The following is a 25,067-nucleotide window of genomic DNA, read 5'->3' on the forward strand; positions in this document are numbered from 1 at the left end:
TTAACATTCATCTGGAAAAGTTAATATTCTAATGTCCGATCAGGTTTCATTAACAATTCCATGGGAAATCGTTTAGAAACAATTTGCTAGCTCAAAATCAACCGATCAGTTGTTATCAAATGTATAGTACCGGAAAAACCATAATAAATGCACTCCCGTCACCTGGACATAAATACCAAAATCTTTAATTGAAACCTTAAATTTTAAATACACCTAAGTGCGATAAGTTCAATCATCCATTAGCTGGGAATCAAAATGCCAAAAGCTTAATTAGTCTCATGAAAATAAAGGGTAAGATTTTTTCTCAGACCAGTTTAAGTGTTTAGATAAAGTCTTAGAGTACAGGACATACAGAAAGGTGAGGAATGTTCAGAATTGAATTTTCATTATGCATAGCAGCACAATTGTTTAGTTCAAGGCTGATTAATCTAGGCTGTCATTGGATGGAAGAGCCAAGGGCTCAGGTCCTGACTGGACAGCCATATATTTTCCTTAAAAGCGGAGGTGAATTAAAATAGCAAAGTTACCTCTCCAAGTCTAGCCCAAAAATTCGTAGACCAAGCACCATAGTTATCATTTTACATCATAACCAATTATAAATACATTTACTGCATAAACAAGTTATCTGCCATTCTTCATAACTGCACAGAGTATATTAATAATAACGAGCTCGAATCTTGACTGGCAGGCCAATCAAAAAAAAATTTAAAACATTTTAATTTATGGGAGACAACTCAAACTCGTGGGAACAATAGTCGCACACTCCAAAACCACTCGTTTTCGTAATCGATAAAAAATATAAATTTTATCAAGGAACATCTAAGCGGTAGCAATATAATACCTGTCTCCAAAACCGAAACACAACCGACTAGTGTCGCTCGAATTACTCCCAAATGATGTATTGGCTTCGGTATTAGCCAGTTGGGGTTTAGCAAAGCTAGTATTGGGGCGTGCATTTGAGGGGCATGGGCGGAGTGGGGGTCAAGCGTTGGGGGAGGGAGGCTGTTTGTGGGCTGGACGAGACGGTAGAGGATAAACGGAGTAGTGCGAGGGGTGAATTTCTACTTTAACCTAACCCGAGTCTCGATTTTGGAGTCTTTCGACTATGTTTATTAGTGCACGATTATTCTATGTCACCGTTAAATACTCAAGCTAAAAAATATCGGCTTCAATGAAAGCGCAGTGAAGCATGTTTTTTTGCTGCATGCAGTAATATTTCCTTCACTCATGAAGCCTAAAGTTGATATTACACGAAGAAGATACATAAAATATAGCGAGATTGTCAGAAAATAGCCTCCGTTGACCCCATTCATCGACGTTAGGATTGCAGCAGACCAAGAAAAAAATGATGACAGCCATTTTTTTAAAGTTTCAAAATTTTTCCAATTTAGTGTGCAGTTTCATTAGATTCGATAGATAAATGTTCGACCACTCAAAACGAGGACAATCAACTTAATACCAACACCAGTTAGCAATATACTCTAAAGAACGTTGATAACTTGATGCACTAATTCATGTCATTAAACATTAAGTCTCCTTGGTTTTACCCGGCAAGATAGGAATCATCTTGCAAAATAACCATTTTTCGCAAGATTCTTGCAAGATAACCATCCGGTCTCGACTTGGGTTGATTCTGCTTCTTAAGCTTGAACGTATAAGCGAAAACTTGCTGATTGATTTCTTTATTCCACTAAATTGAATCAAAAAGAGGTAAGTCTGAAATTATAAGTTGAATTGCGTACAACCGAAAACGCAATCGAAACGTAAAACGAATAAAAAGCTTTTGAGAGACGGACGGCGGCTATTGTTAAAGTAGACATAAGTGTAAATACTTTCAGCTGCGTCATGTCGTTATGAAAAGCTGCATAATCATTTGATTCGAGGCTGGAAAACATAGGCCGACCTTGGATGGACTGGACGAACTAAGAGCCCTAATCCTGACTGGAAGCCAACCAATAGCTTTTGAAAACATTATAAATTATGGGAGACAACTCCAAACTTGCGGGAAAAGTAGTCGTACACTCTAAAACAACAAAACCACTCGTTTTCGTGATGTTTAAGTCAACAAAAACAAAGCACTTGATCATCAAAATACGAGTCTCGCAAGTTTAGAAAAGCGTGCTTATACTGCAAGCACTATTATTTCCTTCGCTTCAGACGCCGACCTCTGATTATCAGTACTCCGAAACTTAAATATACATATATGATAAATATGTTCAACATTGTCGTTTTATTATGCAAAGCTGCATAATCATTAAGTTCAAGGCTGGTCAATCTAGGCCGACATTGGATGGACGAACTAAGAGCTCTGATCCTGACTGGACGGCCAATCAATAATTTTTGAGAACACTATAAATTATAGAGGAAAGCTCGAAATTTGAGGGGAATATCAATTGCACAGTGTAAAACACCAAAATCATTTGATTTCGTGATTGCTACAATTTTTAGATTAAAATAATCAAATATATATATTCTGCAGCTAAAAAGTGTTAATCTTCAAACTTAACCCCAGCTGACTATTTTTGACATCTTTGGATATAATGAGAGCTACATGGAGCTCACATATGTTTTACTTATAAAGCTAAAATAAGACGTTTGCTAATATTATCTGATGTTTGACATTAATCAGTTGTAAATGTTTCACAGTTTAGTTATCACCTCGTAGGTGAATATTCTGCGGCTAAATATAAGAGAAGTTGGATTTAATCTTTTCCAAACCTTCATCAAACATTTCCTTTTCTCGTCAGGTATTCCGAAAGATTAAAAATGGTACAAATTAAGTTTATTTTGTGTGTGAAACAAGCTTGAGCGAGAGTTTTTCAACTTACCCATATTGCCATGTCAATAAGAGGTACTTATTAAATTTAATATTAAGCAAAAATTGATATTGCTCGATTTCCGTGAGACTTCTGTAATCTGATCTTGGAAAGGAAATTGAGAACAATAATATTTGCCAGCTTTGACACTTTGAGCCATGGCCCATAGTAACGCCACTGGCAGAAGCTAAAATACAATTTCGTTGCTAAGGAACCATTTCCTTCAAGTTTTACACCATTATTCGTCACTTGGCAAAAAGATAATTTTTTTATGAAATCGAAGCCATGCATCCTATTTGCTTCCCATATTTACGGAAATTTGCGAAAAAATAATGAGAGGAAGGAGAGCGAAAAGGACTCAATTACCATCAAAATTAAAGGGCCAAGCTATCCATTTGATATTGATTATGTTTAAAAGTTCATTAATTATTGAGTGGAAAGAAAATGAGGAGTTATTAATAATTTGAAACTAATTGCATAAGAGACCCTGGATTTACTAATGTGGATTAAGAAGACAAGTTGCAGACCATCAATTACGTATATCATGACTCTTAGGAGGTTTGGGATCCAAAATTAAGACTAAAGTCATTAAGAGCTAAAATTGACCAAACCATAATTTGTCATAATTTTGTCTAGTTGAAACTTCCCCTGGAAAACAAAGGCAGTTCTAAAAGCAGCTATTGGCTAAAAATCTCTATCTAATGCTGAGAGACGAATAGTATCTTCAAACTGTGGTGGTTGAATTCTCATAGCTTTCATGCTTAGATCATATAGGATCCGTACAAATCGTAGACTATGGAATTATGATCTCAGAAAGATTTCCACTTTAATATAGATCACTTTTAAGAAATCATAAATGATAGTTGCATGATAAATAAATCTTTATCAGTGCATACAAATCACAGCTCACAGATGCATACATTACCTTTTACGAATAATAAATATGTGATGAAATCTTCAGCCGGTTATGATTGCCTTTTCTAAATGAAGCAACAATATCCGAGTTTTATGAAGCTAAATGAACCATTTTGTACACACATAGTTCACTCAGCAATTGTTATGAACACAATGTTCTGTAAAGCTGAACAATCTCATCAGCGGAAAAGCCAAATCGAAATTAAATAGTTTGAAACAGATTGATCTAACAGATTGATAATGCCGCATGTGAACATAAATTTCTCCGTTCTTCAAAATTTTCCACCAAAACAACGTTTTCCAATTTTATTCACTCCCCGTTTTTTTTTTGCTCGCCCACTTCCTAATAAAAAGAGGAAACCAAAGCCTCTTCTAGTCGCAAAAAGACTTCTCCATTACGCCTCTTCGAATTGTGAAAAAGACTACCCTGATAAAATTCAAATTCTTTTTAAAGATTCTTAAAAAATTTTCATGAAGTTAGTGTCCCATTAATAGCCGGTTGACAAAATGAGGGCGGCTATTAAAAAGTATAATCTCTCCCATACTAATGCGATGCGCGTCAATCGTTCAAAATCACCTCAAACGAATAGATATCACTGGCAAGCATTCGATTGCCAGTCTGACAGTACGGCATTTTTCGACGGTAAGAATAGCTGGGATGTAAACGCGGCATTTAGCTTCAGCAAAATAGGAGCAAAGTATCTTTTGAGCAAATATGACAAGCTTATTACAATTAGTCTTTACGGTAACTAATTTATTCAGCTGTATATTTATAATATCGACAGTTCCCACATTTTAAAATACAGAAGCTCACCTTTGTATCATTATTTCCTTCGTCGCTATTGGCATCGTCGTCATCGTTTTCTAAAGACCACGATTGGTTTATAGCAGCTGCTGAATCATCGCCGTTGGCTTTCACAGCATCGGTTGGGGTTCCTGCACCGGCAGTAGCCGAAGTGGTCGCCGAAGACGCGTCTTTGTTTGTTGACCTCCACTTGGCAACTTTGTCTCTCCTCTTTTGCATCTCTAGCTCCAGATCTTTCTGGATATCTTCTTGGCTTTTGCCGGATGATAAAATTTGAGCCACTTTGTCGGTGCTACTTGAACTGTTTTTGCTGGACTTCTCGTCTTTTCTCGATCTAAAAAAAGCTTCCGTTATCAAGCTAAAACCAACCCGATGGCATCAAAAAATGTTGGTCGTCCAGTAGCGAATGCAATTCAGTTGGTTAAAATTACTAAAAACATTGAAACTTAATTATATCAACAAATTACAAAATATTTTGATCCCGAAGAATGCAGTTACTTGGGTGATTCAATTTTGAACTTCGCAGAAACAATGAAGACGCACATAACCAACCAACAGGGCGAATTGCTCTCAAACGACTGTGACCGGTTGGCTTTGTAAGTAGCATGTTACGATTTCGGGAGGCCACCTTAAGCTTAATTAAGGAGCGTGGGGTGAGCGCGGAGGGGGGGGGGGGGGGTCAAGTACGCTGTGTTAAGGATGGAATGATCTGCAGGGGTGGTTATTGGGGGGGGGGGAAGGGGGGTTGAACCTTTAACCTCTATGAACCTCAAAGCGAAACAAAGCAGTTGCTCTTTCTTGCTCTTTTTATGCCATTCAAAAGCTTTGAAATTCACGTTGCTTTATTATCAAAATGGCCAACCCAGAGAACTTTACTACAGGAAACATTTCCGAACTGAAACAAATCATTGAAAAACTTACAAATACTGTAACAAAGCAAAACCTAGTCATACAAAATCTTACGGATCGTCTCGAAAAACTTGAGAATAACAAAATTACTTCAGAAAATAACATTTATCAGTTAGAAAAACGATTAACAGCAGTAGAAAGATATCAAAACAGACCGTTTCTTATTTTTACTAACATCGACATCCCAGCTGATGGTAATGTACTTGCACCAATTTTACGAATAGTAAACAACATCTTACAGGTTAGTTTGAATCCCGACGAAATCTCGATTGCCCACCGACTAAAAAATGGAAACATTGCGCCTATTATTGTTCAATTTTTGTATTTGCAACAAAGGGACATAATTCTGAAACGTGCTTCATGGTTAAGAGGTCTGAGAAATTCGATGGGGAATCCTATTTTCATTCATGAACGACTGGCGAAAAAGGATGTTATCATTGAAAAAAAGCTCGAGAACTGGACATTCACTATAAGATTAAGAAATCACACTTATGGGCTTTTGATGGTGAAAGATATCAACCAGTTGATGACATCAGCGAGCTCCCGGATTATCAAAGGAGACAACAAAAGAGTTTGCAAACTGTACAAAATGGCACTCCAGTCATGAATAACAAAAGAAACTATGCTTTTTCGCCTGATATGGACGCAACAAACAATGGAAATGATATACCTATGAACAAAAAACAAAATATGTACGGTGTTTCATTTCAGCAAAACAAAAGTTATGCATCAAAAAACTAACATTCACAGTCTTGCTTGTTAATATCCGGTCTCCAAACAAACACCTTGAGGAACTTCAGGTTTTTTTGCAAACATTTGAGTCCCTACCAAATGTGATTTGTCTTGTTGAAACTTGGATACAAGAGGGTTCTCATGAAGAACACTTCAATATATCAGGTTATCAGAAAATAATTGCTAAAAACAGGGTGGGAATTGGTGGAGGAGTAGCCATGTTATGCAGGGAAGATATTCTTCTGTTAGATAGCTTTGCAACGAACTATGATGAGAGCCTAGGTATAAAAATTAGAACAAATAACGAAAACTATACTTTGATTACATACTATGTTCCCCCTGGGTTCAATAAAAATCAGTTCTTGACTGAATTTGACAGCTATCTTGAGACTATGGTGGATGCGAACCAAAATCTTATCAGATATGGAGACTTCAATATAGATCAACTATCTCTAACTCCAATAAAAAAGCCATTTGAAGATGTTATCTCTAGTAACGGTATAAACCTAATGGACTCGGGTATAACTAGAGAAACGTCAACAACAAAATCATCCCTCGATTTATTTCTGACAGATGTCAACAAAAATCGATGCATAGTAAATTCTATCAGTTCCGACATCACAGATCATTATCCAGTATTTTTCAGTCTAACAAAAAGTATGATTAAACCCAAGATAAAAGCATCTAAACGCCGCAGTATGTCTACCTTCAACAACAAAATACTGTTTGAAAAATACAAAAAGGAACTGGAAAACAGCTTAATCATATTTCAGAACAACAATACGGATCAAACTTTCAACGCATTTTGTAACTCTTTACATTTTGTAGTCGACAAACACCAGCCTTTGGTTGAAATAAAACAAAAGAAAAATAGGAATCAATGGGTCACAAATCGATTTAAAAATCTTTTTGCGAAGAGAAACAATGCAAGAACAAAATGGTTGAGAACAAAAAATAACATCGATAAAAATAGATATCTTCAACTGAAAAGCAAGAGCACTCAAATCATGAACGACGCAAAACAAATTTCATACAAAACAAAATTCAAAACTGTGGTAGGGACTCAAGGAAAATGTACAAAATCATAAACAAATTGATAGGCAGGAACAAAAGAAGTGATGTGAGTTATAACCTTGTTCTCAATAATATTGGAACTGATGACCCGAGTAGCATAGCTGATTATTTCAATGAACATTTTGTAAATGTTGCAGATGAAATAGTAATCAAATTACCTCAAATAAGCTTTCCTTCATCTAATAATGCTGAAGAACAATCTATGATACTACATGAAACAAATGTAAAAGAAATGCTTTCACAAATAGCCAGCCTACAAAATTCTTTATCGCATGGTGTGGATCTGATCACTAACACCTTCATTAAGAGATTTGACAGAACTTTAGCCCCATTTTTAGTTAATTATATCAACGAATCTTTTTTGAGCGGAGTTTTCCCAAATAGCCTAAAACGAGCAACTATCCAACCGCATTTCAAAACGGGATCAAAAACTGATGCCAATAACTATCGACCAATTTCGATTTTGCCGTCTTTTGGAAAAATATTTGAAAAAATTATGAAAATCAAAATTCTCAACAACAGAGAAATTCAAAATTCTTGGTGAAAATCAATTTGGTTTCCGTAATCGGAGATCAACAGTTGATGCACTCGTAAATGTAGTGGAGAACATAAGGTTGGAAAAAGAAAAAGGGAACAATAGCACCACGGTCTTCCTAGATTTGAAAGAGGCATTCGACACTGTAAATCACTCGCTACTGTTGAAAAACTTTGGAATTAGGGGTCAGGTTTTAAGCTGGTTTTCTTCATATCTCAAATCAAGAACACAGTGTGTTATATGGAAAAATAGAATATCGAAAGAACTAATAGTAAAAAATGGAGTTCCTCAAGGTTCTGTTCTGGGTCCTGTATTGTTTATACTGTACTTTAATGACTTTGTGGACGCTTGTAAATTTTCCACTCCGTATTTTTTTGCCGATGATACCAGTCTCCTTTTCAAAAGAAGACCAACCTCTGAAGAATTAAATACTGAAATTCATTCAGTTTCACATTGGATACATCAAAATAAATTGGATTTAAACGAGTCAAAAACTTTTGCAATGAGTTTTTTTGAAACTAAAGTAAACACAAACATTCAAAATTGCCCAGTTCAGAAGTGCAATACCTACAAAAATCTAGGAGTAATTTTAGACGCGAATTTAACTTTTGAAACACATGTGCAATCCATTTGTTTAAAATTAAAGAAGTGGATCGGAATAATTGCAAGGCTAAGGAGAACTTGCAGTCGCAACACCGTTTTGATATTCTACAAAACTACGGTGGTACCAATTTTTGAGAACGGACTTCTTATTTATGGTGGAACAACGTTAAATAAGCTTCAAAAAATTGAACGGTTACAACAGAAAATTTTGAGAATTGTCTTTAGAAAAAAACCAAGTGACTCCATCTTTGATACTTTATTCGACAATTTGTGAATTATACATAAAACATCTGCTTTCATTCAGCCTTAAATCATACTTTGGGTCTTTGGGTTACATTCAAACAAAATGATGAATGAGATTTTGACCGCAAATCAAAATTTTTCGTACAATACTCGCTCGAAAACCACTCGCATTATACAAACAAAAACGTCAAAAAGAATTTCAACTCGGACATCTCTGGGTTATCGCGGTAGAATTTTGATAAATTTTCTACTGAAACAAAAAATACAACCTCAGCTTGAACAAGACACCATGTCCTGTTTAAAAGTTAAAAAACTAGTCAATGCACTTCAATATAGCTTGATCATTCAAAACGATACGTTAAAAAAACTTGTCTTTAAATAAAATCTGGGCGCTTAATTAAGATACGTTAGTATTTGCAAGCGTCCACTCCTGATAAAACTTTGGATTTATAGATTTTTAATAGTGGATTCTGCTGTGTCCACAACTTCTGCGTGCTTTATAAATTAACAGGAGAAATTCAAATTCAAACCTGACTTCACATCATGAATTTATTATTCCAAAACAGTTTCGGTGAATCGCATACTTAAGAGTATAATATATCAAAAGGCTCTAAGAGCACTTAATTCCCTCCGGGAGTTACCTGTTTATCCAATTTTTGAGAGGACGAAAAGTCAAAAGGGTCGGCCGAAAAATCGGTCATGCGAAGAATTACCGAAGAAAGACCGCCTGACTAATATAATTGTTACAAACTTCGTTTGCGAGCAATAAATAAACAGTGCGTTTGCACGGGGGGGGGGGGGGGGTGTTCATAATAAATCAGAAGAATGAGGTTTGGTCTCACAGTAACACCTGATTTTGTCTCCATCTCTCTCCCTGGACTTGTCTCGCTTCTTCCGATCCCTCGACCTCTTCCTTTCCCTTGATCGCTCTTTTTCTCTGCTTCTCGATCGCTTCTTCACTTTCACATCTCCATTCCTTGAATCCTTGTTGGAACTGTTGCTCGATTTGATCTCGGCTGATCTTGATCTTGAACGCCTGCAATAATACAATTATGAACAGTGTAGGGTTCCATAACTTTGCCGTAAAAATTGCTATATTCAAAAGCTCTTTCTCAAAATTTCTTTGGCGTGCTTTCATAATGGAGTGAGCTTTGAAATATCCTAAACATTGCTGGTGGTTGTTCACTGATATTCGCAATTGAATAGATTCACATCTCAATTAATGCCAATACATTTAGTCACACAAATAAGTCAATTGCATTCAAAAACTTTTATTTAATTCGTAATACCTAAATCTACGTTTATTAGCACTTAATGGAGAATATCAGTGAAGTCTACAAGAATATTTCAACAAGAGTTACACAAATGGGCACGTTAATTTAAAATCAAGTTTCAGTTTCCATTCTGCGATTACAGCAATAAGTGCTAGTTCTGCCATCAGAAGTCTCTTTTTTACCAACCTTGATTTCCGATCTTTTTCCGGTTTCCGGTCTTTTTCTGTCCTCTTCTGAAACAAGAAAGAATCGCCTTAGCATCATGAAGTATAATCAATATCTTTAATTTTTTAAACCTTTTTCCTTTTTCGGTCGGGGGAATCATCGCTCTCTGAACTGCTGTGCCCTCTGTAATGCCTAAAATGACAATCGATTTACACTTAAAAATCATAACGCCTACAGCGACAATTTCTGACCTTCCGCGACAATTTTTCGCGTATTTTTCTCATTATAGCCCCTAACGAAATTATGCCCCACCCATTGGTATATTTACTGTAATGGGAGGCTATACGTTATATGATCCCTAAGATGGGGGGAGGGAATAAGGTGAAATTTCTCTCATTTCGAAATTTTATGGTAGCTGAGGTTTCATGTAAAGGTAAACGTGCAAAAACTGACCTTTTCTTTGACGTCTCTGGCATTTTGTGAAATCACTATTTCACAAACAATTGCCACTAAAACTGACTAAAACCATATCAATCTATAAACAACAGACAGATACAATGAGTGCCATCGATCAAGTCCCATTAAAAACAAGTTTCTCAGTCTAGCTTCTCGGTTCTGTATATGATCACTAAAAAAGTTCTAGTATTTTACTATCGAAAAACAGTTACTTGTCACCAATACTGATCAGCCACAAAATTGATTTTCATATGAGGTGAAATCGTTAATAAACAACTAGCAGGCCCGCAAAAGCATCACAAAATAATTTAAAGGAATATAAGGTTGAAAAGAATTTAAGATTGCTGTTGCGCACCAACTCGCGCTCAAACTGATGCACCTTTGTTGAACAGTCAATTGTCTCTCCGCTTACGCTACCGACGCGTTATGTTTGCGTCTATTACCCTATACAAAAAAAATCATTTAGAGGAATAGATGATTTGAAGGAATTTTTGAATTCCATTTAGCACAAACTGGGTTTGCACCCCTGCCCCACATTTAACAGCCATAGGTCTTACCGCTTTCGCTACCGATGCATATTGTTTGCGGTTATTACCCTACCCTATTTATCTGCATTTTTTTGTTCAACAACTATTTTGGCTTTGCTATGTCGCATGTTGAAAGAGCGCTAAGACTTGTACAGAACATAACCGACTAAACGTCGGAAGAATTGCTCTCGAACGACTAGTGGGAGCTCTTAATCAATTGCAGCCTGCTTCAGTCGGAGGGGGGAGGGGGGCTATATGGGGCTAAGAAAATCAATAGTGGGCTTCAAATAACCACATTAGAGGTTGTAATATACCACTATTAAGATTTAAAGTAAAAAATGTCACTAGTTTCGGCGCACTTTTCATGTGACTTTTGGTATTAAATTGCCACCAATTGAGTTCAGCTGCTTGAAACTGTGATTGAGAGAGAATTTTAGATCACGCGAAACGCAAAAAGTCAAGGGCGTAAAAGTTACTCGAAAAGTCAAAACCGTCAAGCGCATCTTTTGCATAAAAAAACACGTTTACAATAATTGCTATGAACTTCGTTCAAGAGCAATCAATAACGCGCTTCTACATGGCGGCATAGCGCGTCTTAAAACGCATGTACTACGTTAGGCTACAGGTCTAAGAAGCGTTACAACGCGCAAAGATTATGAGCTTACACATGGTGAAATAGCATTCGAGTTAAAATTAATATAGAGATTTAAAATGTGATTTTTAAAAAATAGCCCTCTGAGTTAGTGCATTTATATTATATAATTAGTACAAAATTAACTAAACAATAAAATTATTGCACGTTCTTAAAATCTCTGACGAGTATGTGAGGTTTATAATATATTGCGCCGCAGTATAAAATTTACAAAGCACTAATCGACTGGTTTTGGTCCTGACTGTCTCCTGATATTTCGGGCACTTCAGCTGCATCTACCTGTTCCTCTATTGTTTTCACATCATCAACGTTCTCTTCTTGAAGAATTCGTCTTCTGAACTGCCCGGATCCGCGCAACCTTCTCGCGAGTGCAAGAAATCCGACAAAATATGTTGCCGAGGTTACAAATCCCGCAAAACAGCTATCGAAAACTTGAATAGAATCCCACGTGGGGTAATTTTTGCGATAGTAGAAGGCAGTTTCGAGTACAAAAAATGACCATCCACCGATAACTGTTGTGAAGAGAACTTGAAAAACAATGTCGATTTTATAAACTTCACACGGAAAGCAGGAGTGTAAAGCACTGACGTAAATACACAAAAGGCATAAGCAGTAGGCTATAGAGGCAGACATGACGACAATGAAAAATTCGATCCTCCAATGCATTGGCAAATCAATAACTTTTCCTTCATCCTGACAGGTAGCAAAAATCAGGCACATGAGACATATCATAGATAACAACATCTGCACAATCTTACTGTAGCCCAAAACGCTATTCAAAATCCTGAGATTCGCCATTGATTTTCGTCTTTCTCAACTGAAAACTTATCTACGATTGTCTCGGAATAAACAGTCGAGGCAAGTTTTTTCGAAGTCTCCCTCCCGCGGAATTCATGCCTTACCCACTTATCTATAAACATTACAAATCAACAACTCAGTAGATCTTAATAGCAGATATCAATAGAAAAAGTGAAAATACATATTATTATTATTATGGCTTCCACAAACGTGAGGGACTGCTCCAGCTTAGTGGGTGCATATTATCTGAACCCCCCCCCCCCCGACGCACCTGCCTTATTTATACATAATGAATTACCTCGTAATGACGCATGCTCTATAACTGCGGGGGAGCATAACGTACTGTGGGCACAAACGGAAAAGTAGTAGTAGTAGTAGTAGTAGTAGGAGAGTCTTTAGGGTCGGAGCCCTCGGGTGTGGAACCCTTCAGTTTTCGTTTGGCACGAGTTTTTTCATTGGTTTGCAGATTCCACAGTTGCATAGAAGTCTCCAGGTGCAGCTGTCGAGTTCGTTGTAGCTTCTGTGGAAATAGTTTTGGTACATCTCTGTCAGAAGTTTCTTCGTCATTGGCTTCTCCGTTGTCCTACTGATGATGTTGAATAGCTTTGTGGCTCTGAAGAAAAAATTTTCGTCTGATTTATGTAGTCGGTGTTTGGGGAGTTCAAATTCCTGCTTTTGTCTTGTTTCGTTTTCTTTTCGCTTTGGCAGTTTGTCTTCGGGGACGTAGTAATTGCCTTCTAGGATTGAGAGGAGATAGAGGACATCGTGCATTTCCATGTACATGGAGAGTGGGAGTATTTTCAGCGTTTCGAGTCTTTGATGGTATTCGTCGTTTCCACCGCATATCCACTTTGTTGCCTTTTGCTGGATCTTCTGATAGATCCGTGGACAAAATGTTCGAAAACGCTAGTTTTTCAAAGATAATCCCTCATGTAATTCGTTCAGAACGTCATCGTAACAAGACGGAACGCAGGATCACTGTGTTACACAACGTCATACCTAATAGTAGTAAAAAGTTTTTTGCGGGAACTTTAAATAAATATTTAATGCAGAAAACCCAGTTGTAATAAAGTTACAATAATACCATAATAGTCTTGTCGAATTCAAAACCAATTTTCGTCATTGATTACCTTGGCTCTCTTTCATCAGTTCATACTACCTATTTTTGCTTTCACATGCTGCTGCTAGAACGGCTAATTTGAGAAAAAAGGAATTTAATTTTTGTAAAGGAACCAAAGATGGCTGACAAATCACCAATTTCGCGGGAATTACTTGCTTAAGCCTAATTTGTGATATAATGAAGTTAGGATCCATTCTCTTTTGCCCCCCCCCCCCACCTTAGTGAGCTTATATTCTTTACGCCCCCCGGAGCACGCGCTATTCTTACACAGTAACGTGCTATATAACAACATATAATTTGTAACGGGGAGGCGTAAAAAACACTGGGGGCTAAAACAGAATAGATCCCGGATTTAAAATGATAGCCTTCCACAGCAATAGTTCCTTGATAGTTACCAAAACGAATGACTAGGCGTGAAAACAAAAACAACAGCACATTTAGGATCTGAGATTTCAAAAAGATTTCAACACGCCCGAAGGTAAATTGGCCAGAGCCGATTTTTTCAAGAAGATCTTCGAGCCAAGAGGATCGCACTTTTTTGGCAACGTGGAGATAGAAGTCATTGAGTTGCTGATACAGGAAGAGCTGAGCAATCCTTGAAATTCGAAAAGAAAAGTCCTGGATATTCCAACTATTCTGTTTATGCTAAAAAAATGTAAATTACAACATCCGCATACGTAAAACGAAGAGAAAAACAATAAACTTTTGCTCAAATGGTTGTCCAGTGCAAAAAAGAAAAATATAATAACAAAAGATTTCGGATAAAGTAATCCACGATTTAGCATAAACCCGGCTATTGGGTTGTTCAAAATTTATGGTTCATTTAACTAAAGATGAGTTTCTTCAAGTCTCTACAATTATTGCAGCCACACAAAAGACGCCACGTGCAAGGGGTCTGGTTCCATGTATCGGGATATGAAGAATCGCTTGTAGGGTTCCAGGAGTCTGCTTTTGTGATCTGGATCAAGAAGGATATCATATTTGAAATAATCATTGAACATAAGTGCAAGGTGACAGTCTCGGTACCAAAAATCTGATTCACTCTTCTATAACCGCATTTGGTTGCATCTGAAATTTCTAGTGACTTGAGCTCTCCGGGTGCCCAACTCAGCGAGTAACATGGCTTTGCCAGTCAATATCAGCATTTCCAGAAAAAATTTTTGCAAATAGTAACACAACATGAAGTTCTTGATATAGCGACAGTGACAAGATGTTGATGTTCTGAAGTTTGTCCTTTTATGAGCAGACGCTGTTGCTGGTTTTGATGATCCAAGACATTGCTTTTCGTTGAACACTTTCGAGTAATGTTAAGTCGCATTTTTGATGGATTCCCCAAAGACGCCATACTTGTCGATTGTCACAACATAGCACACATAGGCATTTTTCCTGGTTGCAAAATTTGCCGTGTAAAGGTTTTGTTTAAGCAGGAACAATGCACTCAAGGCTTTCCGGTTCTTTTCTTCGCGTTAAAGAATCCTTAACATGGAGGAGGGAGGCCTAAATATTTAATCGATTGGGTGGCTTCGAAGGTATACTTGGGCACAAATATTTGGGCAGAGATTTAACACATTTCAGCTTGCTTTTCGTCAGGTTCCTTGACATCAGATTATTCTCGCACCACCTCCAAAACTTTCTGATATCTCTGTTGAGCGTAACAGTGTGTGTCCAGTCAATTCTGTTATCATCTGTATAGCCAAATGCCTTTGACATAACACAAGACGGCAGATCATTAATGAAAACAAGGAAGAACAGGGTTCCTAGGATGCAACCTTGGGGGAAGCCGCTAAAGACATCAAGTTCTTTTGAGGCTGTACCATTTATTCGCACTGCTTGTTTCCGAAACGACAGATAATTTAGGCAGACTTAGACAGTTTCCTCCAATCCCGGGTACTAATAGTTTGTCTCAAGAGAGATCTTGGGTACTTTGTCAAATGCCTTCTGGAAACCGATAAAAAGGGCCGTGAGGTAGAAAAGTTTGAAATCCAGGCAGCTGAAAAAAAAATGCAAGTTTTTTTCTTGAACTTGTTTTGTTCAAATGTTTTGGCCAAATCATGCGGTTCATGATTTTGTGTTTGGTAGACTACCGGGATCAGTTTGTTGAAGATGAGCGTTTCAAACAAATTCAATCCTGCAGATAAGAGACTGATTGGTCAATAAATAGAGATGTCCTGTTTTTCGCCATTTTTTTTAGATTAAGACAATTTCGGCTACTTTCCCTTTGGTGGGAAATGAGTTTTGCAAGCAATTAAATTGAAGAGTAGACATAGAGATTTCGGCAATGACCTGTGAAGACTATTTAAAAGCGCATTCCCTATCCTGTGTTGTCCTCTTCCTTTGTTTACATCAATTTGCAATAGCAAGAATTGGATTTCATCGGTGGCGAAATAGACAGGGCTCAATTTAATTGCAACGATATGTTTGCCTGCTTTGACTTCGTAGGACATCTGAGTGAACACTGATGGGGAAATAGTCGCTTGACAGGTCGGCTTTGGCAACGCCAGTTTTAGTTGATTATTGATTTAATAAGATTTCTGCGGGCACGGAATTTGACTTAGTGACAGTTTGGAAATAACGTTGTCGGTTAGTAAGAATGCCATCTTAGAAGGGTTGATGTTTGTGCATTTGTTGATGGTGTTGAAGTGCTAGGGCAAAGATAACTTGCTCGATTTTGAGGTTGTTATCAGACGATGGTTTCTGTTGCTGCTTTAGTTGCAGGTTATTAATCTTTTTGATAAAGTGTGACGGTCAATGAGTAACTCGGTGCAATTTCAAAGGGCTCAAGTTCAGATCTGTGTTTTGTGATGGTAGGTAGGAAACCTTGCTGGACTCCCTAAAGCCATTGGTACCAAAGGTCCAATATCAATTCTACGTTGCTCAAGCAAAAAGAACGAAATGAATGTTGAACAGTGAACTCCTACTAATCAACAAAGCACTAATCGAATGATTTTGGTCCTGACTGTCTCCTGATAATTCGGGCACTTCAGCTGCATCTACCTATTCCTCTATTGTTTTCACATCATCAACGTTCTCTTTTTGAAAAATTCGTCTCCTGAACTGCCCGGATTTGCGCAACCTTCTTGCGAGTGCAAGAAATTTGACAACATATGTTGCCGAGTTTACAAATCCCGCAAAACAGCTATCGAAAATTTGATTAGAATCCCACGTGGGGTAATTTTTGCGATAGTAGAAGGCAATTTTGAGTACAAAAAACGACTATCCACTGATAACCGTTGTGAAGAGAACTTGCAAAACAATGTCGATTTTATAAACTTCACACGGAAAGCAGGAGTGTAAGGCACTGACGTAAATACACAAAAAGCATAAGCAGTAGGCTATAGAGGCAGACATGACGACAATAAGAAATTCTATACTACAATGCATTGGCAAATCAATAACTTTTCTTATCCCGCGGAATTCATGCCTTACCCACTTATCTATAAACATTACACATCACTATCTCAGTAGATCTAAATAGCAGATATCAATAGAAAAAAGTGGAGATACATATTATTATTATTATTATTATTATTACTATTATTATTATTATTATTATTATTATTATTATTATTTTTATTATTATTATTATTATTATTATTATTATTATTATTATTATTATTGTTATTTTTATTTTTTTTTACTATTATTATTATTATTATTATTTTTATTATTATTATTATTAATATTATTATTATTTTTATTATGGCTTCCAAAAACATGAGAGACTTCTCCCGCAATAATTAGGGGTCTGCTCCAGCTTAGTGCGAGTATATTATTTTCCAACCCCTCCAACGCACCTGCCATATTTATATATAATGAACTACCTCGTAATGACGCGTGCTCTATAACTGCAGGGAAGCATAACGTACTGTGGGCACAAACGGAAAAGATCATGATTCTGATAGATCCGTGGACAAAATGTTCGAAAACGCTAGTTTTTCAAAGATAATCCCTCATGTAATTCGTTCAGAACGTCATCGTAACAAGACGGAACGCAGGATCACTGTGTTACACAACGTCATACCTAATAGTAGTAAAAAGTTTTTTGCGGGAACTTTAAATAAATATTTAATGCAGAAAACCCAGTTGTAATAAAGTTACAATAATACCATAATAGTCTTGTCGAATTCAAAACCAATTTTCGTCATTGATTACCTTGGCTCTCTTTCATCAGTTCATACTACCTATTTTTGCTTTCACATGCTGCTGCTAGAACGGCTAATTTGAGAAAAAAGGAATTTAATTTTTGTAAAGGAACCAAAGATGGCTGACAAATCACCAATTTCGCGGGAATTACTTGCTTAAGCCTAATTTGTGATATAATGAAGTTAGGATCCATTCTCTTTTGCCCCCCCCCACCTTAGTGAGCTTATATTCTTTACGCCCCCCGGAGCACGCGCTATTCTTACACAGTAACGTGCTATATAACAACATATAATTTGTAACGGGGAGGCGTAAAAAACACTGGGGGCTAAAACAGAATAGATCCCGGATTTAAAATGATAGCCTTCCACAGCAATAGTTCCTTGATAGTTACCAAAACGAATGACTAGGCGTGAAAACAAAAACAACAGCACATTTAGGATCTGAGATTTCAAAAAATTTTCAACACGCCCGAAGGTAAATTGGCCAGAGCCGATTTTTTTAAAAAGATCTTCGAGCCAAGTGGATCGCACTTTTTTGGCAACGTGGAGATAGAAGTCAATGAGTTGCTGATACAGGAAGAGCTGAGCAATCCTTGAAATTGGAAAAGACAAGTCCGGAATATTCTAACTATTCGGTTTATGATAAAAAAATGTAAATTACAACATCCGCATACGTAAAACGAAGAGAAAAGCAATAAACTTTTGCTCAAGTGGTTGTCCAGTGCAAAAAAGAATAATATTATAATAACAAAACATTTGGGATAAAGTAATCCACGGGTTAGCATAAAACCCGGCTATTGTGTTGTTCAAAATTTATGGTTCATTTAACTAAAAATGAGTTTCTTCAAGTCTCCACAGTTTTTGCAGCCACACAAAAGACGCCAAGTGCAAGGGGTCTGGTTCCATGTATCGGGATATGAAGAATCGTTTGTAGGGTTCCAGGAGTCTGCTTTTGTGATTTGGATCAAAAAACATATCTCATATTTGAAATAATCATTGAACATATTTGCAAGGTGACGGTCTCGGTACCAAAAATCTGATTCACTCTTCTCTAACCACAATTGGTTGCATCTGAAAATTCGAGTGACTTGAGCTCTCCGGGTGCGCAACTCAGCGAGAGTAACATGGCTTTGCCAGTCAATATCCGCTTTTCCCGAAAAATTTTTTGCAAACAGTAACACAACATGAAACTCTTGATATAGCGACACTTTCAAGATGTTGTTGTTCTGAAGTTTGTCCTTTTATGAGAAGACGCTGTTGCTGGTTTTGATGATCCAAGACATTGCTTTTCGTTGAACACTTTCGAGTAATGTTAATTCGCATTTTTGATGGATTCCCCAAAGACGCCATACTTGACAATTGTCACAACAGAGCACACATAGGCATTTTTCCTGGTTGCAAAATTTGCCGTGTAAAGGTTTTGTTTTAGCAGGAAGAATGCACTCAAGGCTTTTCCGGTTCTTTTCTTCGCGTTAAAGAATCCTTAACATGGAGGAGGGAGGCCTAAATCTTTAATTATATGGGTGGCTTCGAAGGTATACTTGGGCACAAATATTTGGGCAGAGCTTTTAACACCTAGCAGCTTGCTTTTCGTCAGTTTCTTTGACATCAGATTATTCTCGCACTACCTCCAAAACTTTCTGATATCTCTATTAAGCGAAACAGTGTGGGTACGATCAATTCTGTTATCAACTGCTTAGCCAAATGCCTTTGACATACACAAGACGGCAGATCATTAATGAAAACAAGGAAGAACAGGGTTCCTAGGATTCAACTTTGGGGGAAGCTGCTTAAGACATCAAGTTCTTTTGAGCTTGTACCATTTATTCGCACTGCTTGTTTCCGAAACGAAAGATAACTTAGGCATACTTAGACAGCTTCTCCCAGTCCCGGATACTGATAGTTTGTCTCAAAAGAGATCTGAGAGACTTTGTTAAATGACTTCTAGAAACCGATATAAAAGGCCGTGAGGTAGAAAAAAGTGGAACCATGCAGCTGAAGATCTAATACAAGTACTTTAAGAAATTGTTTTGGTTGACCGTTTTTGCCGAAAACCATGCTGTGCAGGATTTTGTGTATGGTAGACTACTGGGATCAGTTTGTTGAAAATGAGCGTTTTAAACAATTTCAATCCTGCAGATAAGATACTGATTGGTCAATAAATAGAGATTTTCTGTTTTTCGCCATCTTTTTAGACTAAGACGATTTCGGCTACTTTTCATTTGTTGGGAAAAGAGCTTTGCAAGCAATTAAATTGAAGAGTGGAAATAGAGATTTCGGCAACGACCTGTGAACACTTTTTATAAGCGCATTCCATATCCTGTCTTGTCCTTTTCCTTTGTTTACATCAATCTGCAATATCGAGAATTTGATTTCATCGGTGGTGAAATTGACAGGGCTCAACTTAATTACAACGATATGTTTGCCTGTTTTGACTCCGTAGGACATCTGAGTGAACACTGATGGGGAAATAGTCGCTTGACAGGTCGGCTTTGGCAACGCCAGTTTTAGCTGATTATTGATTTAATAAGATTTCTGCGGGCACGTAATTTGACTTAGTGACAGTTTGGAAATAACGTTGTCGGTTAGTAAGAATGCCATCTTAGAAGGGTTGATGTTTGTGCATTTGTTGATGGTGTTGATGTTCTAGGGCAAAATTAACTTGCTCGATTTTGAGTGTATTATCAGACGTTGGTTTCCGTTGCTGCTTTAGTTGCAGGTTATTCATCTTTTTGATAAGGTAAGACGGTCAGTGACTAACTCGGCGCGAGTTCAAAGGCCTCGAGTTCAGATCTGTGTTTTGTGATGGTCGTTAAGAAATCTTGCTTGACTTTCTAAGGCCATTGGTACCAAAGGTCTAAAATCAATTCTACGTTGCTCAAGCAATAAGACCGAAAAGGATGTTGAACAATGTATTCCTTTATTTTGTTCCAGTTAGCTTCCTTATATCCAAAGGCTGCAAAATCGAACTTCTGCCTTAGTTTTGGTGGTTGTGTATGTGACGGCATGGTATCAAAAAAGACCTTGGCGTGAAACGGCATATGATCGCTTCTGAACATGCTTCAAAAATGATTGTCATGAACAATGCTTGAGACAGTCTGAGGCTTGTTGCATAAAAAGTCCAACGACTTTCCATCGTAGAGCAGAGCTTGATGAGTGTTATCTGCTTGTCGGTCGAAGTCGAGGTCATTGAAGGCCAGTGGGTACTACTCTGATTTATATCCCCGGCAACGTACTAACAAACAGCGTCATGTTCATTTTTTTTGGATCGACCTCAGAAAAGCCAAGAGTTGTGGGAGCTCAGCAACTGACATTGTGTGATGACTGTTCCGCGGTGCGCTGTCGAGAGAGCAGATTTTGCAAGGTTGGTTTGTTTTATCACCAAACTGTTAACAACACACACTTTGAAATTTGAGACAATTTCACAACTTGGAAAATTTTGAGCACCAGCTATGATTGCACACCCGTGTTTTGCAGCCTCATTTACACTTTGTCGGTCTTTTCGGTGTTTTGTGAAACTGGCGAGGAGAGTTACACTGAATCTGCACTTAAAGTCAGCCACGCTTCTGTGAGGCTAATGATTTGGTAATGATTTGCTGCTGTAATGGCATTGTAAAAAGTTGTTCTTCGATCATATTTGAATATACTTCTTGCATTGTGAATTAAAAAATTCGAGAAAGCGGTTAGTCAAGAGGACCCATGGACTCCGGGTGTCTAGTCATTGATCCATTTTGTGCCAATGAAGATGAAAGCTATCAAAAATCAATTGGAGGTCAAATTCATCAGCCTAGATTTTTTCCTTGCTTCGTTTTGTCGCGACCACCAAAACTCTCGGAGGCAGAGCAAGCAGTTTCGAAGAAGAGCGAAACTGATCTTTGTTCGAAAACGCAAATGACCTCAATGTACGGTTCCTTGCGCTTTTTGCTGATTTGAATTCTGTAGCCTAGTCGTTGTGATAAACGAATTTTTTCCGTTTGTGCCCCCAGCTTCGTGGGTTCATATTATTTACACGCCCCAGATGCTCATGCCAAAATTTTACGTTATGGTTTACAATGTAATAGCAAGTACTCTGTAACTGAGGAGAGCATAAACTGCGGGCATAAACGTAAAAGATCCTGATAAACTTACTCTGTAGCCTAGTTTAATCTTGTAGCCTGGTTGTTGTAATAAACTTTTTCTGTAGCAACTTATCTAAGTGTGCTAGATGTAAAACTTATTCTGTAAATTTAAGTCTGTAGCCTACTTGTTATGATAAAAATTATTAAATGGGTGCAGCTGTTAAAAAGTGTCTCCAGATTAACTGAAATTAAAACATCAGATGAGATGGGTCACACGTGCAAAAACCCTGCAACCAATTGCGACGAGAAAGAGGAGGGCAGCAATCATTTTTCAGAGTGTACTGGCCCCGAGTTTGATGTGAATGGCTGCATCGTCTGGACACTCATTCTCATCATCTAGACAAACAAAATCTCATACCCAGAAATTTCTTCACAAGGCCTATGTGGTTTCTGTGTAGTCCCGGAAATGGAAAAAAAGCGTTGCTCTTCTGTGGAGGAACTGCCTTTAGTCATAGAGACTCAAGGATTATAGCAGTATGGGCGCAGAGAAATGGTGCGTACCTTTGATGCTGACGAGGAGCCAGGTGAGGATGTGTTTGCAAAGGTGGTGCGTGTAGCTGAGAAGTAATCACTTCAAAAGATGTTAGTGCAAGTCATCGCTTACCAAGTGGACTTAAGGGCCCAAAGCTGGCAATTGCCAAGTTTGTCAGACAGGGACAAACATCTGTTGATGAAGAAAGAATAGAATTTAAAAAACTCAAACACATTTGTTAGTGACGACGTGACCACAATTTGGACCAAGACAACTATTGAATTGAGGAAGAGGCAAAATGTTCGAAATGTTCTTACTCTTAAGGAGAAAGTTATTGACTTTATGAGGGACGATGAGAAGATTGTGGTCAAATATTGTATAATTTCCGAAAATGTTTAGTGAGCTACTCTTTGAATGTAAATAGTTTGCGTTTCAAAACATTGGGATACCTGACGCATCAGTTTGCGCATTTACGTATCTTTTGTACGCTGAACTATTTTTTAAAAAAACAGCTGTGGTGACGTCGAGCAAATTTCTCATGCCGAAATTGAATACAAAAACTTTCTCAAAGTTTCGCTGAGACATAAATAAAATTTACCTGTTGCTTGTTTTAACTTTGAAAACGTAACAAAAAAGCGTATGCAACTGAAGTCTTTTGTTAATGGCATGGGAAAGAATGCTATTGTGTGTATATCAGAATGTCAGAATGTTGATTGACAGCATATGATAACACGTTTTTATGGAATGTAGCTCCAAATTATCAGGAACTACTTAGATGTGACAGAAGTGCAATAGACTCAAAGTACAGGGGGTGGTGTAATGCTTTTTCTACCTTAAAAAATTGCTCCAGCAAAACCCAAGCATTACAACATGTTTGATCAATCAAAATTCGACTCATTGTGGGTTGAACTTTGGTGCAATTTTTCAAACAACTGCAGGTCTAAACAATTTTTGACTATAATATACAGACCCTGAAGTTGTATCAGAATGAGTTCCTTGAGCAAAAAATGACTTATATAGACAATTCATCTATCTGATCCATTCCTATCATTCTATTGGTAGATTTTAATATAAATTATTCCAATCTTTGCGAAATAGAAAATCTGGACTCAGTAGTTCTACCCTACGGTTTGACAATAGCTAGTCTATATTTTATGTACGATTGTATGTAGGAAAACTAAAAGTCTTAGTAATTACAGAAAAACCAAAAACGTTGCGGAAGATAGAAGTTTTGTATTTGCATTTCTTTCAAAACCGACTGCATTGGTTCTCTGTTGGCTACCAAAGTAAGCGTTGAAAAACAAAAGAACATCATCTTAAAAAGATTCCATAGGAAAAAGTATGATAAGATATTGTTTTGCAAAATCAATTGTGTATATGAGTGTTCAATTGCCAATGACATGTTTAATACGTTTGTTTATCTTCTATCAATTGCAGTGCTAGAGCATGCACTCCGTATGAAGGTGTATTTAAAGAAAAGAACACGGGAACTGTTAAAGGAAACGTGACTTGACGAGGAATGCATTACTTCGTGAACGTCAAATAGCGTATGAGAAATTTAGATTGGAATCATCGTCCGACAATTGGCCACGATACAATAAGTTTCAAAACAAAATGTCAAATTTTTGTAAAAAAGGAGTTCTCCTGCAAATGTTTGCCACCCTTAGTACTGCTAAAGATTGCTGGAGCTTCATCAAAAACTTTAGGGGACAATTACGCAAGCTGTAAAAAATGTCTTCAATGATATGTTTGTTGACGACAAAAAACTGCAGATTATTTTAATTCTGTACTCTCAAACCTATGGCACTTTCTTGGTAAGAAAAATGAAGAAAGAGTATGTTTCGATGTTCGCGACTCTTCTTTTGGTTTTTGGCTACTATCAGAAAAAAATTGTTTTGATATCATCCAAGAGCTCAATCCCAACAAGCCCACTGGATCTCGTAAGATTCCTCTTTGGGCTATTATTGATGGCAAATAGATTTCAACCCCTAACTGCCGTTCAGTTTAAAACGATGCCTTAATGACTGTGGCTTTCCTCTGATGCGCAAACAAGCTTTCAAAACGCCAATCAATAAAAAAGATGACATCTTGTACCCTGTAAACTATCATCCTATCTCGATAACTCCCTGGTTGTCCAAAATACTATGAAAAATCTTGCACAAACACGTGACAATTTATATAAAAATTAGGGAATTAATATCGTTGCTTCAACTTCGATTTTGTCAAATGATTTTTGCACAAGATGACATTCTTTTTTCATTGAATCAATCCAACAAGTAGTCAATAACGGTAAAAATGGTCTTTTCAGTTTGCTCAAATCATCTAAAACTTTTGACTCACTTTCAATCCAAATCCATTTGAGAAAATTACAATCTCTAAACGTTTCAACTTCTGCATTTCATGTCATTATCTCTTTTCACATTCAACAATTTGTGTTAATGGAGTTGTTTCAAATTGAACTGAGCTAATGTCAGTTGTTCCTCAGGGGACAATTTTAGGACCGCTTATACAATTGATTTCCAAGAGCTAGTGAGTGAAACTGGTTGCCTTTTGGGGTATGCGCATGATTGTTTACTGTTTTTTAGTCATAAAAGTCCAATTTTGCTTAAAGTAATTAGCAGGAAAACATTGAAATAATGGAAATTTTTTTTGAATGAAAAGGTAAACCTTGAATGCCAAAAAATGAAATTATTAGTTTCGCGCTCAATAAT

At 37.2% G+C, this 25,067-nt stretch overlaps 2 protein-coding genes across 4 annotated transcripts in view; one reads left to right on the forward strand and one right to left on the reverse strand.

Moving 5' to 3' along the window:
* Window positions 1–25,067, forward strand: part of LOC142351790 (protein cornichon homolog 1-like) — a 460,935-nt gene that overhangs the window by 369,970 nt on the left and 65,898 nt on the right. The gene's annotated exons all lie outside the window — the stretch shown is intronic.
* Window positions 1–25,067, reverse strand: part of LOC142351789 (putative ATP-dependent RNA helicase DDX46) — a 513,331-nt gene that overhangs the window by 95,170 nt on the left and 393,094 nt on the right. The window contains exons 2-6 of one of the 3 annotated variants that reach the window (XM_075403960.1): window positions 10,525–10,606; window positions 10,203–10,263; window positions 10,093–10,139; window positions 9,540–9,668; window positions 4,546–4,870 (exon numbers count right to left, since the gene is read on the reverse strand). In XM_075403960.1, coding sequence (XP_075260075.1) covers window positions 4,546–4,870; window positions 9,540–9,668; window positions 10,093–10,139; window positions 10,203–10,263; window positions 10,525–10,547 — 585 coding nt within the window. In that variant the 5' untranslated portion in view covers window positions 10,548–10,606. Of the gene's footprint in view, window positions 1–4,545; window positions 4,871–9,482; window positions 9,669–10,092; window positions 10,140–10,202; window positions 10,264–10,524; window positions 10,607–25,067 lie in introns of all 3 variants that reach the window. The other 2 variants (XM_075403958.1, XM_075403957.1) reach the window with 2 other exon arrangements.

Source organism: Convolutriloba macropyga, chromosome 13, assembly GCF_964194025.1.
Source record: "Convolutriloba macropyga chromosome 13, txConMacr16.3, whole genome shotgun sequence".
Lineage (NCBI taxonomy): Eukaryota > Metazoa > Xenacoelomorpha > Acoela > Convolutidae > Convolutriloba > Convolutriloba macropyga.